Here is a 17837-nt window from a genome sequence, read left to right on the forward strand (position 1 = left end):
TATAACAATGTAGCATATACAGCAGATGTATATGTTCTTTTTTATGTAAACGCCCACCAATCACTAAAAAGAAGGCACCATTATGTTGTTCCATTAGACAAGCCCCTTTCAGCTCTCAGCTTGAAGATCTATAGATCTCAGAACTAATGTTGATGTTGCTGCTATATGAGTTAACGGGATTCTAGTCTGACTCCTCTAAATACAAAATGCTACATGTCCAGCTTTGAGGAAGCTTTTGTCTACGCATAGGATTGCTGTTTATGCAGTTTTCTTAATACATATAGCGAACAAGTTACTAGTTATGTTTTCCAAAAGTCGTTTTTGCATAAAATGATGTATATAGCACAGTGAATTTTCTTCTGTGGAATTGGAAAAAAAAAAAAGCTGTGAATGTAATCCCTTTCTTGAGTTGAGAAAAATGAAGTAGTCTGTATTTTATATTATGAAGATGACTAAAAAAGGATGGAATTTGGATCTAAAAACAAGTTAGTTAAAGGCATTAAAATCAAGCAAGGCAGTCACATTTCCACATAAAACGGAATGTGGCATATGAATAAGCTTGTCTTTAGCTCACACCAGCTAACCACAAAAATGCAGCCAAAGGTACCAAAACCTTTTGCTCTTTAAAATGAATTGCAATCCTTCCAATGAACTATGTTTGCAAAAAAGACCTTCTAAAATGATCAATGATCACACTTAATTAATGTGAGACACTAGAACAACTGTGCTCGGCTGGAAAAACAATCTATTATCTACCCACAGGACAATCTATGATTGCTTTTACGAGCTCGGCTTGGAAATTTACAGAATAGTATTTCTACTTCTTGCTTTTATTTAAGTGCAGTGAGTTATGTAGTGAGTGTGTTTCCAGGATACCAAATTCATTTGGTTTTTAACTTTGTGCATGATGAGCAGTTTTACAAACCAGACTATTAAGATGACATTTGCATCAACCAGCCTCGTGTTAAGTCATTTAGCTATTTGCAAGTAAAGAATCATACAGATTTAGCTTCTTCCTTAAAATATTTTGTTTTAAAATTTGCACATATTGGTGTAATATGTATTTGTATATGGGTCTAACGTTTTTATTAGATTAACTAAGATGATCACAGCTATTTTATCTTTTGTTACGGTCACTCTTAAGAGAATCCTAGAAAATAAATAGAAATATATTGTGTTGGATGTATGAAAGTGCTAAAAAGTTGTTGAGGATTAGAAAAAAGGGTCTGCTTTTTTTTTTTTACAAACAGCGCTGCACTTTTCCATACAGCTTAACCCTATTTACTTAAATATAGGACCTATGGACAAGGCAGGAGCTAATTCGATTTTGTTGCTGTGGCTATTTATTCAAAAGTGACAAAGGGAACATATGCCATATTGGTTATCCCCTTGAATTATCACAAACAGATTTTTATAAATATCTTTGTATCCGTCACTGTTTAACTTCTCAAGACATGACGAAACCTATTATACCCCTTGTATTACAATATTTTTACTAAAACAAATATAAGACATAAGGATATAACTTTGTTTTATAATCTGTTTACAGCCATCCTACCCCAAAACAAACCATCCTACATGTTGAGATGGAAATCAGACATAGGTCCCATATATAGCCTTCAACAATGGTATGATGCACTGGGTCAAACAGGTTTCTAGAGGCTCTGCACATTGGGAAATGGCTAAAAATATAGCGATCCATTGGTATCTAACACCTATGCAACTTGCCAAGTTAAGCCCCACTTCCCCTGACCTGTGTTAGAGGGGCTGTGGTAGTAGGGGTACATATCTTCACTCATGTTCGGAATGCTCCCATTTTTGGTATGATACATTTTATGTATTTAGAATTGTTGCATGTTCCAGCCTTGACCCTATGTTTTTTAGGTCCACATGATTTCTTTGGAATTGCTGCAGAATTTTTCCATAGCAATTTTTCCATAACTTAGTCTAAATGTAAATATTTTAGCAGAACTATTAACTCCCACACCGCACATTTACACATTTACTTTCCATACCATGCTGTGAATGCACGGTGCAGGGATGGCATGGGACGCACCTTCTAAGTGGTTCGACAGAGGGAGGGTGGGCAACTCTGGGACCCGCACCGATGTCGAGAACTGGGGTCCCCTGATCCCGCATCCACCTGGTCAGGTGGCCACATGTGCGTGGCTCTCTCCATTTAGTTTTATTGGAGTTATGGAAATACACGAGCATATCTGCCGTAACTCACATAAAACAGAATAGAGAGAGCCGTGCACTTTCAGCCGCCCTACTAGATGGGACCTGGATCAGGGGACTTCCATTCTCGACATATCCTTTGGATTTACCATAAATGTCTGTGATTGGAATACCCCGTTAACTCATATTTTCTGTGCCCACAGAGATTGGTTGACAGCTCTCCCTGTATACACACTCATACTGGAAGGCTGTCAATCACTCTGTGTGGGAGGGGAAAGCAGAACTCATAGGCGGCTATTTTTATGAGTTTTATGATTTTATAAAGTATTATTTTTTTTAATCAAAGGATTTTACTTTTTGTTTTCTTCTGCTGGTCTTGTGAGATTACACATCGTATTGTAGTTTTGTGCCAGAATTTAACAATTTCTGGATTATGAAAGAAATTTCACTTTACATTTCTACATTTTGTAACTATTATATGGAAAATGTTAGTTATGACTGCATATATTGCAAGCCTTCATTTAAAGTACATAATTGTTGTATTAAAATGGGTAATAAATGTACTGGGAGGACGTTCCCGGAAGCCGATGGAGTAAGACGCACAATTCAGAGCTCCTCCATTAATCAGCCTAAAAACGGCAGTATATACTAGATTTAGCCTCCTAATACATACTCACGATGGTGAGACGTTCTACCAAAGAACCGGAGAACAAGTTGGCATCTTCTGGAGCACCAGGTGCTGGGACCTTGGATGCTTTCTTGCGCTCGGACTTAACGGTGGGACAGGCGCCATTACCCGCGCCTTCCCAGGACACTACGTCACAGTCCTCCTGGTGTCCGTCGGAGCCTGCGGACAAAGATCCCCTTGCAAATACTGCAAATACTGCAAAGTTGAAGTCGCCGGCGACGACTACTCCACTGCCTCCTGAGCAGTTTCCCAAGTTGGGATCCATGGACCGACACGAGGTCGGTCGGCCGCCATCTCCTGTCATGGCCTCCAATCTACTCTCTGGGGAACCAGAGGCAGTTGATTCTCCAGAGCCACCCTCTTCTCCACAACGGGACTCTCAGGTCAGTGACTCACCGTTCAATCTTGTGGACTTTCCACTCTTACCCAAACCTCCGAGACCCCAAAAAGATGACGTCCTTTCTTCTAAACGTCCCAGAGACTCGGGACGGTCAGGGTGGGAACCTGAGTTAGAGAACCTCTCCATCTCTACCCCACCGCAACCTTGCGGTCATGGCTCAGACTCACAACCATGGCTCTCTTCATCAGACTCTGAGAGTCTCACTCCTAAAAGACAGGATTGGCTATCATACCTCCGCAAGCTTCCTACCAGAGACGACTTTTAGTCACTCATAGCCGAGGTGAAAGATACCTGCAATGCAGCCATAGCTGCAGTACGGCAAGACATCCAAAAAATTTCACGTAGAATGGAGTCGTTAGAATACGAACATGGCTCCACTCGCCAATATGTCTCCCATCTACAAACTACAGTTTTGGCCCAACATACTGCTATCTCTGATTACCACAAACATCTGGAAGACCTTGACAATAGGGGCGCCATAGCATTATTAGAGTCCGTGGTGTACCTGAAGCTGCACATGATGAGAATCTGAAAGACGTTCTGACGACCATTTTTAACAATGTTATAGGTGCTTCTGCTGAACATAATATAAAATTGGATAGAGCTCACAGAGCTCTGAGACCTAAAGGCGCTTCTCCTCTACCACGGGACATCATTTTCTGCATCACTGACTATGAACTTAAAGAAACCATTATGGCTAAAGCCAGAACTCAGCTTTTTATTCAATATAAAGAATCCACCATCCAACTGTTACCTGACCTATCCTGGATCACTCTGCACAAGCGTAGACAATTACGCCCTTTACTCTCTACCCTACGAGACAACAATATCTTATATCGATGGGGATTTCCCTTCAGTCTTACAGCCTTCTGTGATATTCTGGATATTCCGGTCCCGAAATTGCCCAACTCGGATCTTACTCCACCGCCGCCACCACCCCCTCCTGTCTGGCAAAAAGTATCCCCAAAGAAGGAATCCACCACTCTGTGGGGCTCCACATTTGACCGGGGACACAAACCTTCATCTCAAAGATAAAGATCTTGTTCCTATGAGCTAAAAATCTTTTTGGCATTGATAAGTGCTTAGACCACATTGAAAGTTCTCTTTGTATATTGAATATTCTTTCTTTCTGAACTGTTTTCTTTTTTATGTAGGCTGTGGCAGAGGGCCACTATTCAGGATTGTATAAGATTTGGACATTCCCAATACAGGGGTTGGTAACTGTGTCGCTGACATCTTTGGCTTCCAGTGGTTCTTCTATCCCCCTAGTGCATATGTTGCATCCAGTGCTTTCATTGTTGCTTGTTCACAAGAATTTCTCGACTTTGCTAGTCTTCATATGGAATATAATTTCTATTCATAGTCACATAACTGACTTGATAGCGCAAAGTTGTTATATATGGTTTTCTTTATTGTTTTTGTTCGTGTGTCTCCCCCATTTCTTCCCCTCTTTCCTCTGACTTTGTTTTTTTATTAGGAGATCTGGTCTGTGGAATGGGATTTCTATGCTAGGGATACTATACATCCTCCCAGCATTCCGCTCTGGGTACAGGTCCGTCGGCCCTCAGAGTCTTATAGTAATCTTTGATTCAGTGCTTATGGATTTGTCATGACGCGTATAATTTCCTTGAATGTTAAGGGACTAAATTCTAATGTTAAGAGACGGCTTGTTCTCCAGGAGCTGAAATATTTAAAGGCAGATATTGCCTTCCTCCAAGAGACGCACCATGACACATCCGGATCTTTCAAATGTGCTTTGCCTTATTTTCCTGTTGTTTACACAGCCACTCAAAATAAGAAAAGGGCAGGTGTCGCAATTTTAATATCCAGAGATTGTCCACTGCAAATTACTAAGTCCATTACTGATCCACAGGGACGGTATATCATCCTCGTAGGGACTCTGAAAGGTGTTCCAATCACTTTATGTAATGTGTATGCCCCGAATACACTGCAAATCCCCTTTTTAGAAAAAGTTTTGGCTAAAATCTCCCACCTACCGTCCACTACTTTGTTTATAGGTGGTGACTTTAATCTCCCTCTCTCTGATACTATGGACAGGCATTCCTTCAGTACACCCACACCGCCTTTAGAACTACGTAGGCATACATTGGCATTTAGTTGATTGATCCGTAAGTATAACTTATATGATTTATGGAGAGTCTCTAACCCTTCGGCTAAACAGTATACCTTTTACTCACACCCACATAGCACACATACCCGGATAGATTTATTCCTTGGTAACATACCCGGCCTCCGTTCAACCTCGTCTGCTGACATTGGCCCTATTATATGGTCAGACCATGCTCCGATTATGCTCGATCTGCATTCTGACTTATGGACTACCCGGATATGTCATTGGAGATTGAACAAACGCCTACTTAAATCCCCGGTACATAGGGCTTCCCTTAAAACTCATATTGACTCATATTTTACTCTTAATAAGGACTCTGTCCCTACGTTATCCACAATATGGGAGGCTCACAAGGCAGTTCTCTGAGGGCACTGTATCTCCCTTTCCTCTCGCCTCAAGCGAGACACGGTGCAACAACGCTTAGACCTGATGATGACTCTCACTAAATTAGAAAATAAAATTTATATTTTCCCCTCCACATCTACTCTTAGACATATTATTGAGACGCGGGGCAAATTGAAAGATCTCCCTATTGCCAAGGTAGAACAGTTGCTAATGTATACTAAGCAACGATATTATGCGAGGGGGTACAAGGCACATTCGTTGCTTGCAGCACAATTGCGTGATAAAAAAAATCTCAATCTGCCCCATTTGTACTCCGAGATACACAAGGTCAATTGATATTTGATCCTAACCAACAGGCCAATATATTCCACCAATATTACACAAAGTTATATTCTCTCTCGTCGCAACTCCCTACAGATCCATCTGTCCGTGCCCAACGTCGCTCGGAGTATCTAAAATCCTGCCCTCTCCCCAATCTTACATCTACTGACTCCAATATGCTCAATGCGCCCATTACTATAGAAGAACTACAGGATACTATCAAAGAACTTCCTAATGGTAAATCCCCGGGACCTGATGTTTTTAAATACCTCTATTATAAAGTCTTTCAAGATTCACTATCTCCGCACATGTTAGCTCTCTTTAACTCTTTCCTATCGGGTCCATTAATCCCCCCTTCTATGCTTCATTCCTTTATTACGGTCATTCCTAAACTGGGGAAGGACCGATCTGACCGTTCAAACTATCGGCCGATATCTTTGTTGGATGCTGAACTCAAAATATTTACCAAGATTTTGGCCAATAGATTTGGCTCACTTCTGCCTGGCTTGATTCACAAAGATCAGGTTGGCTTTGTCATGCACCGACAGGCTGGAGACAACACTAGACGTACTATAGATCTGGTAGATGTTCTCAATAAAACTGATTCTTCTGGCTTACGCCTTAGTTTGAACGCCGAGAAAGCCTTTGATCGGCTGGATTGGTCCTTCCTCTTCGCCACCTTAGAAACAATAGGCATCTCTGGCCCTTTTCTTACTGCAATACATGCATTATATTGTTCTCCAAATGCAGTGGTTAAATTGCCACACGCGACCGCTCAGTCTATCTATTTCCAATGGTACTCGTCAGGGTTGTCCTCTCTCCCCCCTTCTTTCTGTGTTATGTGTAGAGCCACTGGCTTCCCGTATCAGGAGTAGTCCAGATATTCAAGGATTTTGGTATGGGATAGGGAATTTAAAATTTCCCTATTCACTGACTATGTCCTCCTGACTGCGCAACTCACAAACTTCTTTACCTAACTTACACTTGGTCCTAAATTAATATAGCCTATACTCGGGCTATAAGATTAATAACTCCAAGACACAAGCCCTACCAATTAATCTTTCCCCGTCGCTTACTTCGACCCTAAAATCCTCCTTTAATTATGCATGGAAAGAAGACACAATTAAATATTTAGGTACTCAGATTACTCGCTCCTATACCTCCTTGTATAAATATAACTTCTCCCCTTTTTTTTAGGAAATTAATAGACTATTATCTAAGTGGTCCACCCTCCCCTGTCCTTCTTCGGCAGAGTGTCTGCAGTTAAAAGAACTATTTTGCCAAAATACCTATATCTCTTGGAAACTCTCCCGGTGCCTATACCGCGAAAGGATATTCGTATGTTTCAACCATCCTTACTAAAATATATTTGGACGGGCAAAAGACATAGAATGCCGAAATCAGTCATACTTTCGACCATTTCATCAGGTGGCTTAGCTGTCCCCTATGTCTACCGTTACTATCTAGCTGTACATCTACGTAGGATCCCTAGTTGGGCTTCGCTGCGTGCATATAATAAATGGACTGAGATTGAGAAACTCTGGATTGCCCCTATTCATCCGAATGCATTGTTGTGGTCTGGGGCTGCAGACACTTTGCCGATGCCCTTTCTTAGCTCAATGTCGTTTACTAGGAATATTTGGAAGCTTTCTAATACCCTATATTCTTTGTCCTCTTTAAAATCTCTGATGACGTCCTTTTTATTTAATCCTTCCTTGCCCGACAGCCTCACTGGACACTTCCTCATATCTTCTGGGATTGCCGATTGCTGCGTCCCTTTTGGGGTGAGGTTAACGATTTAATCCATAAAGTGCTGGAGATCCATCTCCCTCTGACAGCCATGACTTTTCCCCTCAATGTACCGCCTAAAGGCTTAAAGAACGTGCACTCCCGATTGCTACTAAATGTGCTTACTGCTGCTAAATGTCTTATAGCAGCTCACTGGAAAAAAACGAATCCTCCTACGCTGACTGCTCTACATAATAGAATTAGGCTGGGTTCACACGACCATGTTACGTCCGTAATGTACGGAATGTATTTCGGCCGGAAGACCCGGACCGAACACAGTGCAGGGAGCCGGGCTCCTAGCATCATAGTGATGTACGATGCTAGGATTCCCTGCCTCGCTGCAGGACAACTGTCCCATACTGTAATCATGATTACAGTACGGGACAGTAGTTCCACGCAGAGGCAGGGACTCCTAGCATCGTACATAACTATGATGCTAGGTGCCCGGCTCCCTGCACTGTGTTCGGTCCGGGTCTTCCGGCCGAAATACGTTCCGTACATTACGGACGTAACATGGTCGTGTGAACCCAGCCTAAGGGAGGTTACGAGAATGGAGTCTCTGACAGCCTCTCTGAACAATCAACTAGACCACTTTAACACTGTTTGGTCACCATGGGATATGTACGACTCTTCGAGACCACCCTGACCTTACGTACTAACTATATTAACCTCTTCTTAGCTACCCATGTACGACTAGGATATCTCTTTGCTCCCTTCCTCCCCCACCGACCTCCTTGCCATTGTGTACCTGTCTATTATCTCGTTATATATGTTTAATTAGTTTTCTACGTTTTGTGGGCAGAGTATACCTATGTAATACAGTATTGTGTGGAGTTCTTGCTCCTACAGCACATGTTCTCCACCGGGAGTTTTTGCATCATTATTTGTATGTCACATAGAACCTTTTCAGAATATGCAATATTTTGGATTTAACTATGTCATAACTTCCTGCCATTGTTGTTTTGAATTATACTCTGTAATACTGTGATATATCTTATGTTCCTTTTCTAATGGATCATTATGCTTTGTATTTTTTTTTGTTTCTTCAAAAATAAATAATATATAATTTATAAAAAAAATATTTACTGTAGATATTTTATTTGTTCCATGCAGGGCTACAAACTAAAATGAAGGACCAACCACTTGTTTTCCACAATAAGATTAAGTCATCTGGGTACACCACAGCACCAAGGTAACTAGACCACGACTGTGAACGCTTAATAAATATATCTCCTTCAATCAGAACTGTAAAAGTACTGACTTTATACTGGCTAGTATAAAAAAATATAAACATTCTAGGAACTAATGACATGGTCTGTAAACTGGGGGCTATGATATTTTAGATCTGTATAGGTTCACTGCCTCTGGATGTAAAGAAGTCTCTCCATTCACTGACAGCAAGCAGAGATCTTGAAAAATGGTAAGGAATTGAAGCATAAAGTATATGAGAATGTTACATACCTTTTAATTATTTTGCATTAGTTTTAAAACACTGAATATAAATGGATTATTAATAGTAAAAAGTAGGGCAGAACACGCATGGTTGCCTAATGTAAATACATTTAACCCCTTCCCTCTTTGGCCACTTTTGACCTTCCTGACAGAGCCTCATTTTTCAAATCTGACATGTTTCAATTTATGTGGTAATAACTCCGGAATGCTTTTACCTATCCAAGCGATTCTGAGATTGTTTTCTCGTGACACATTGGACTTTATGTTACTGGCAAAATTTGCCCGATACATTCAGTATTTATTGTGAAAAACACCAAAATTTAGGGAAAAATTGCAAAAATTAACATTTTTCTCAATTTAAATGCATCTGCTTGTAAGACAGGCAGTTATACCACACAAAAATGTTGCTAACTAACATCCCCCATATGTCTACTTTAGATTGGCATCGTTTTTTGATCATCATTTTATTTTTCTAGGACGTTACAAGGCTTAGAACTTTAGCAGCAATTTCTCACATTTTCAAGAAAATTTCAAAATGCTATTTTTACAGGGGCCAGTTCAGTTGTGAAGTGGCTTTGAGGTCCTTAGATATTAGAAACCGCCAATAAGTCACCCCATTTTAAAAACTGCACCCCTCAAAGTATTCAAAACAGCATTTAGAAAGTTTCTTAACCCTTTAGACATTGCGCAGGAATTAAGGCAAAGTAGAGGTGAAATTTACAAAGTTCATTATTTTTTTCCAGAAATTCATTTTGAATCCATTTTTTTTGTACCACAGAAGGTTTTACCCAAGAAATGCAACTCAATATTTATTGCCCAGGTTCTGCAGTTTTAGGAAATATCCCACATGTGGCCGTAGCGTGCTACTGGACTGAAGCACCGGCCTCAGAAGCAAAGGAGCACCTAGTGGATTTTGGGCCTCCTTTTTATTAGAATATATTTTAGGCACCATGTCAGCTTTGAACAGGTCTAGTGGAACTAAAACAGTGGAAACCCCCCAAAAGTGACCCCATTTGGGAAACTACACCCCTCGAAGAATTTATCTAGGGGTGTAGCAAGCATTTTGACCGGCCAGTTTTTTTGCAAAAATTTTTGGAACTAGGCCATGAAAATGAAAATCTACATTTTTTCAAATAAAATGTAGGTTTATCTAATTTTTTTTCATTTCCAAAAGAACTAAAGTAGTAAAAGCACCACAGCATTTGTAGAGCAATTTCTCCCGAGTAAAACAGTACCCCACATGTGGTAATAAACGGTTGTTTGGACACACGGCAGGGCTTAGAATGGAAAGTGCGCCATTTGGCTCTTGGAGCTCAAATTTGGCAGAAATGGTTTGCGGAGGCCATGTCACATTTGCAAAGCCCCTGAGGTGACAAAACAGTGGAAACCCCCAACAAGTGACCCCATTTTGGAAACTATACCCCTCGAGGAATTTATCTAGGTGTGTAGCAAGCATTTTGACCGGCCAGTTTTTTTGCAAAAATTTTTGGAACTAGGTCATGAAAATGATAATCTACATTTTTTCAAATAAAATGTAGGTTTAGCAAATTTTTTTTCATTTCCAAGAGAACTAAAGTAGAAAAAGCACCACAACATTTGTAGAGCAATTTCTCCCGAGTAAAACAATACCCCACATGTGGTAATAAACAGTTGTTTGGACACACGGCGAGGCTGAGAAGGGAAAGTGCGCCATTTGGCTTTTGGAACTCAAATTTAGCAGGAATGCTTTGCGGAGGCCATGTCGCATTTGCAAAGCTCCTGAGGGGACAAAACAGTGGAAACCCCCAACAAGTGACCCCATTTTGGAAACTACACCCCATGAGGGAATTATCTAGGGGTAGAGTGAGCAGTTTTACCCCACAGGTTTTTTACAGAACTTATTGTAACTAGGCCGTAAAAATGAAAATCTACATTTTTTCAAAGAAAATGTAGGTTTAGGTATTTTTTTTTCATTTCCACAAGGACTGAAGGAGAAAAAGCACCACAACATTTGTAAAGCAACTTCTCCCGAGTAAAATAATACCCCACATGTGGTCATAAACATCTGTTTGGACACACGGTAGGGCTCAGAATGGAAGGAGCACCATTTGGATTTTGGAATGGTTTCTGGGTGTCATGTCATATTTGCTGAGCCCCTGTAGTACTAGTACAGTGGAAACACCCCAAAAGTGACACCATTTGGGAAACTGCACCCCCTGAGGAATCATCTAGGGGTATAGTGAAAATTTTGATCCCAAAGGTTTTTTGCTGAATTAATTAGAATTAAGCCATGAAAATGAAAAATATTTTTTTTTTCCAACAAGATGTAGTTTTAGATACACATTTTTCATTTTTACAAGGAATAGAGAAGAAAAAGCACCCCAACATTTGTAAAGTAATTTCTCCCGAGTACAGTAACGCCCCATATGTGGTTATAATCGGCTGTTTACGTATATGGGAGCATTCAGAAGAAAAGGAGCGGTATTTATCTTTTGGAGCGTAGATTTTGCTGGAATGGGTTGCGGATGCCATGTTGCATTTGCAAAACCCCTGATGTACCAAACAAAAGTGACCCCGTTTTAGAAACTACACCCCTAAAGGCATTTACCAAGGGATGTAGTGACAATTTAGACTCCACAGGTGTTTTTCAGAAATGAATACGCAGTGGATGGTGCAAAGTGAAAATTGCAATTTCTCCACTGATCTGCCCATTCACCGCACAAGATGTTGTGCCCCTAGAGAATCTTACCCCATAAATTGTTAAGCGGGTTCTCCCGGGCATGGTAATGCCTTACTTGTGGCCATAAATTGCTGTTTGGGCACACTGTAGGGCTAAGAAGGGAAAGACCGCCATTTTGAGCATGGATTTTGCTTGGTAATAGTTCTGTTTGGGGTTTTGCTGGTATTTCAGCTTATAATGTGGTGGCATATGTAATCTGTGCGGAGCACATCAGGGCATAATAGGAGGGTATAATCATGGGGTAAATAATACAATTATCCATAGATGTGTGTTACGCTGTGAAGCGATCCGTTATGCGCAGGCCGGTGTCGCACTGATAAACGGTTTTCTTTCTTATCCCCCTTCTGTAACGCTCTGCACCTTTTGGGGACTTTTTCTCCTTCGTAGTTTGGGAAATATTGCTGGGAAAGTTTTGCGCTGGTATAATACGGGCGCCCTCGCTTCCAGCGGATGTCCCTTCCCTTTCCTAGTTCCTAAATACTAGGGCCCTAAAACTGAAGGAATGTTCCCCTCCGGCCTGCGCATTGAGATGTTTTTTCATCACCGCATTACTAGTGCCGTAACTTTTTTATTTTTCAGTTGATTGAGCGGTGTGCGGGCTTGTTTTTTGCGAGACGGGCTGTAGATTTTATTGGTACCATTTTAGAACACATACGACTTTTAGATCACTTTTTATTTCATTTTTTGGTAAAGGAAATTACCAAAAACAAGCAATTCTGGAATAGTTTTTTATTGTTTTTTTTTCTCTGCATCCACAGTGCGCCCTAGATTACATGTTAGCTTTATTCTGCGGGTCGATACGATTACGGCGATACCAAATTTATATAGTTTTTTTTATGTATTGCGGCTTTTGCACAATAAAATCACTTTTTTTATAAAATCATTTGTTTTCTCTGTCGACATTCTAAGACCCATAACTTTATTATTTTTGCGTGCACAAAGCGGTGTCAGGGATTATTTTTTGCGGCACGGATTGGCGTTTTTTATTAGTACTATTTTGGAGTAAATGTGACTTTTTGATCACTTTTTATAGCATTTTTTGGAAGGAGATGTGACCTAAAAACAAAGATTCTGGCGCTGTTTTTCATGTTTTTTTTTTACCGCGTTCACCGTGCGGGATAAATTACATAATAGTTTTGTAGTTTGGGTCGTTACGGACGCGGCGATACCAATTATGTATAGTTTTTTTTATTTTTACGGTTTTTCCCATAATAAAAGACTTACTATGGGAAAAAAGTCAGTTCAGCTTTATTTTTATTTGAAATGTGTGTGTTTTTATTGTTTTACCACATTTTTATTTACTTTTTTTTACTTTTTTTACTTGTCCCACTAGGGGACATGAGGGCCTGATGCCCCGATCGCTACTCTAATACACTGCACTACATACGTAGTGCAGTGTATTAGCGCTGTCAGTTATTCACTGACAGCAAGCCTATGAGGACTCGCCGCAGGCGGGTCCTCATCGGCTCCCGTACAAGGCAGACTCGGACGCCATTTTCTGGCGTCCGATTGCCACAGCAACCCAGCGATTGCATCACTGGGTTGCCGATCGGGTGAAAACCTATCAGATGCTGCGCTCTATTGAGCGCAGCATCTGAGGGGTTAATCTGCCGGATCGGAGAGTAGCTCCGGTCCTGGCAGTTACAGGAGGGTGCCAGCTGTATAATACAGCTGTCCCCCCGCAGTGATAGTGCCGGCTCTGCTTCTGAGCCCGCACCATCACTGCGCCGTATATATACGGCGCTTTGCGGGAACCACCTCCCGACAGCGCCGTATATATACGGCGTATGTCGGGAAGGGGTTAACCCCTTGAGTACCCAGCTCATTTTGGCCTTGAGGACCAGACCCATTTTTTCAAATCTGACATGTATCACTTTATGTGGTAATAACTCCGGAATGCTTTTACCTATCCAATTGATTCTGAGACTGTTTTCTCGTGACATATTGTACTTTAGTTTAGTGCAAAAATTTGGTCGATAAATTCATTGCTTATTTGTCAAAAACACCAACATTTAGCGAAAATATGAAGAAATTATGATTTTTCCAATTTTAAATGTATCTGCTTGTAAAACAGATGGTAATACCACACAAAATAGTTACCAATTAACATCTCCCATATGTCTACTTTATGTTTGCATAGTTTTTTGAACATCCTTTTATTTTTATAGGACGTTACAAGGCTTAGAACTTTAGCAGCAATTTCTCATATTTTTAAGAAAATTTCAAAAAGCGATTTTTTTCAGGGACGAGTTCAGTTCTGAAGTGGTTTTGAGTGCCCTATATATTAGAAACCCCCATAAAACACCCCATTTTGAAAACTGCACCCCTCAAAGTATCCAAAACAGCATTCAGAAAGTGTTTCAACTCTTTAGGCGTTTTACAGGAATTGAAGGAAAGTAGAGCTGAAATGTTCAAATTTCATTTTTTTTTACAAAATTCATATGTAATACATTTTCTTCTGTACCACAGAAGGTTTTACCTGAGAAACGCAACTCAATATTTATTGCCCAGATTCTGCAGTTTTTAGAAATATCCCACATGTGGCCCTAGTGTGATAATGGACTGAAACACAGGCCTCAGAAGCAAAGGAGCACCTCTTGGATTTTGGGGCCTCCTTTTTTCAGAATATATTTTAGGCACCATGTCAGGTTTGAAGAGGTCTTGTGGTGCCAAAACAGTGGAAACCCCCAAACGTGACCCCCATTTTTTAAACTACACCCCTCAGGGAATTTATCTAGGGGTATAGTTAGCATTTTGACCCCACAGGTATTTTGCTATATTTTCTGGAATTAGTCTGTGAAAATGAAAATCTACTTTTTTTCTGGAAAAACGTAAAAATTTCTAATTTTTGCAAGAAATAAAGGAGAGAAAGCACCCCAACATTTGTAAAGCAATTTCTCGCGATTACGGAAATACCCCATATGTGGTAATAAACTGCTGTTTGGACCCACAGCAGGGCTCAGAAGGGAAGGAGCGCCATTTGGATTTTACTGGAATAGTTTTCAGTGCCGTGTCACGTTTGCAACGCCCTGGAGGGACCTAAACAGTGGAATCCCCCCAAAAGTGACCCCATTTTGGAAACTATACCCCTCAAGGAATTTTTCTAGTGGTGAAAAGAGTGATGAAAAGAGACTTTTTTTTGGAAAAAACACAGAATTTTCTAATTTTTATAAGGAATAAAAGAGTAAAAGCACCTCAACATTTGTAAAGCAATTTCTCCTGATTACGGAAATACCCCATTATGTGGTAATAAACTGCTGTTTGGACCCACGGCAGGGCTCAGAAGGGACGGAGCACCATTTGGATTTTGCAGCTCAGATTTTGCTGAATTGGTTTCTGGGGGCCATGTCGCATTTGCAGAGTCCCTGAAGTACCAGTACAGTAGAAATTCCCCAGATGTGATCCCAATTTGGAGACTATACCCCTGAAAGAATTAAATTAGAGGTGTAGTGAGCATTTTGAGCCCTCAGGTGTTTTATAGATTTTATTAGAATTGGTCCGTGAAAATGAAAACATTTTTTTTCCCCAATAACCTGTAGCTTTAGCTCAGAATTTTTCATTTCCACAAGGAATACAGGAGAAAAGACACCCCAAAATGTGTTACACAATTTCTCCTGATTACGGAAATACCCCATATGTGGTTGTAAACGGCTATTTGGACATACGGCAAGGGTCTAAACGGAAAAAGTGCAATTTCGTTTTTGGAGTGGAGATTTTACAAAATTTGTTTTTGACGCCATGTTGCATTGTGCTGAGGTACCAGTACAGTGAAAACTCCCGAGAAGTGACCCCATTTAGGAAACTACACCCCTCAAGGAATTCATCTAGAAGTGTAGTGAGCATTTTGACCCCCAAAGGTTTTGCAGAAATTAGTGCACAGTGGATGTTGCTGACATTTTCCACATATATGCTATTTCAGTGCCCAATGCGTTGGGCCCAGCTTGTACCACTGGAGACATACGCCCCATAAATTGTTAAGCGGTTCTCCAGAGTACGGTAATACCCCATATGTGGTCATAAACCGCTGTTTGGGCACACTGCCAGGCCCAGAAGGAGCGCCATTTGGCTTTTGGAGCGCAGATTTTGCTTGGTAGTAGTTTTGTTTAGTGTTTTACTGGTGTTTCAGTTTATAATGTGGGGGCATATGTAATCTGTGCGGAGTACATACATTTTTTGCGTGACACACTGTCGTTTTTATTGGTACCATGTTTGGCTACGCGCGACTTTTTGATCACTTTTTATTCCATTTTTTTGAAACGTGACCAAAAAAGGAAATTCTGCCATTGTTTTTTATGGTATTTTTTTTACGGTGTTCACCGTGCGGGATAAATAATATGATATTTTTTTAGGTCAGGCCGATACGAACGCGGCAATACCTATTATGTCTAGTTTTTGTCTTTTTTTTCATTTTTTTTCTAATTATAAAGGGCTTGATCAGGGAAACAAGGCGATTATTGTTTTTATTACGTAAAACTTGTATTTATTTATTTATCTAAAACTTTTTTTTTTACTTTTTTTTCACTTTTTATTTTACACATACTAGGGGACTGGAAGATCTGATCTTCTGATCCCCTGCACAATACACTGCACTACTTCTGTATGTACTGATGTAGTGCAGTGTATTGTAACTGTCACTTTACAACTGACAGTTGAGCCTATTACGTCCTGCCTTGGGCAGGACCTAATAGGCTCCCGTACCTGGCAATGGGGTGCAGAGGGAGCCCCCTCCCTCTGTATCAATCACTTAAATGCCGCTGTCGCTATTGACAGCGGCATTTAAGGGGTTAAACTACAGCGATCGGAGAGGACAGTGATCGCTGTAGTTGCAGTGGGATGTCGGCTGTATATTACAGCCGACATCCGATGAAGATGGAGCGAGCACAGCTCCTGTGCCCGCTTCATCCTCAGGGCGTTACTATACGCCCATTTTCGGGAAGGGGTTAATAAAAAGTGTTTGTTTTTTTTTACACCGCTTTCTCTGATCTCCTCACGTATCTCACAGAAGTGAGGAGATCAGAGAAAGTGACAGGAGCTTTCTCCTGCAGACGACGTCACAGACGGCTGTGATTGGTCAGTCTTCAGAGACTGACCAATCACAGCAATCGCCGGCATTGGGGACTGCTAATTGGTCCCCAGGCCGGTAGCAGAGACGGTTAGCTGTCAATGACAGCTGCCGTCGCTGTTCTGTCACTATGTGATTTCACATAGTGACAGTTTATTCCTGCGCCATAATAGTACGTCGAAGGTACGCAAGGGGTTAAGGACTAAAGTTTTTTTGCTGTTTTGTAATGTTGTGTAATATTGGACGAAATTAATACGTATGCTAAAACACAGAACTAGTTCTAGACATAGGTGCAAGTCCCAGAGCTCGGACTCGCACCTATAAGCTTTAAGTTTTTTAACCCCTTAAGGACACAGCCTGTTTTTTCAAATATGACATCTGTCACTTTATGTGGTAATAACTATGGAATGCTTTTATGTATCCAAGCGATTCTGAGATTGTTTTCTCGGGACACAATGTACTTTATGTTATTGGTAAAATTTGGTCAATATATTCAGTGTTTATTTGTGAAAAGCCCAAAATTCGGAGATAGTTTGCAAAAATTAGCATTTTTCTAAATTTAAATGTATTTGCTTGTAAGACAGATAGTAATACCACACAAAATAGTTACTAGTTAATATTTCCCGTATATGTCTACTTTATGTTTGCATCATTTTTTAAAAGTCCTTTTATTTTTCTAGGGCATTACAAGGCTTGGAACTTTAGCAGCAAATTCTCACAGTTTCAAGAAAATTTAAAAAGGCATTTTTTTCG

The 17837-nt window shown here is 40.6% G+C and overlaps 1 protein-coding gene across 1 annotated transcript in view; it reads left to right on the top strand.

Annotated features, from left to right (window-relative positions):
- Nucleotides 1-17837, top strand: part of WDR27 (WD repeat domain 27) — a 755361-nt gene that overhangs the window by 215496 nt on the left and 522028 nt on the right. Inside the window, exon 14 of the mRNA XM_075862730.1 lies at nt 8965-9043. Coding sequence (XP_075718845.1) covers nt 8965-9043 — 79 coding nt within the window. The remainder of the gene's footprint in view (nt 1-8964; nt 9044-17837) is intronic.

The sequence above is a fragment of the Rhinoderma darwinii genome, chromosome 4 (genome assembly GCF_050947455.1).
Source record: "Rhinoderma darwinii isolate aRhiDar2 chromosome 4, aRhiDar2.hap1, whole genome shotgun sequence".
Classification (NCBI taxonomy): domain Eukaryota; kingdom Metazoa; phylum Chordata; class Amphibia; order Anura; family Rhinodermatidae; genus Rhinoderma; species Rhinoderma darwinii.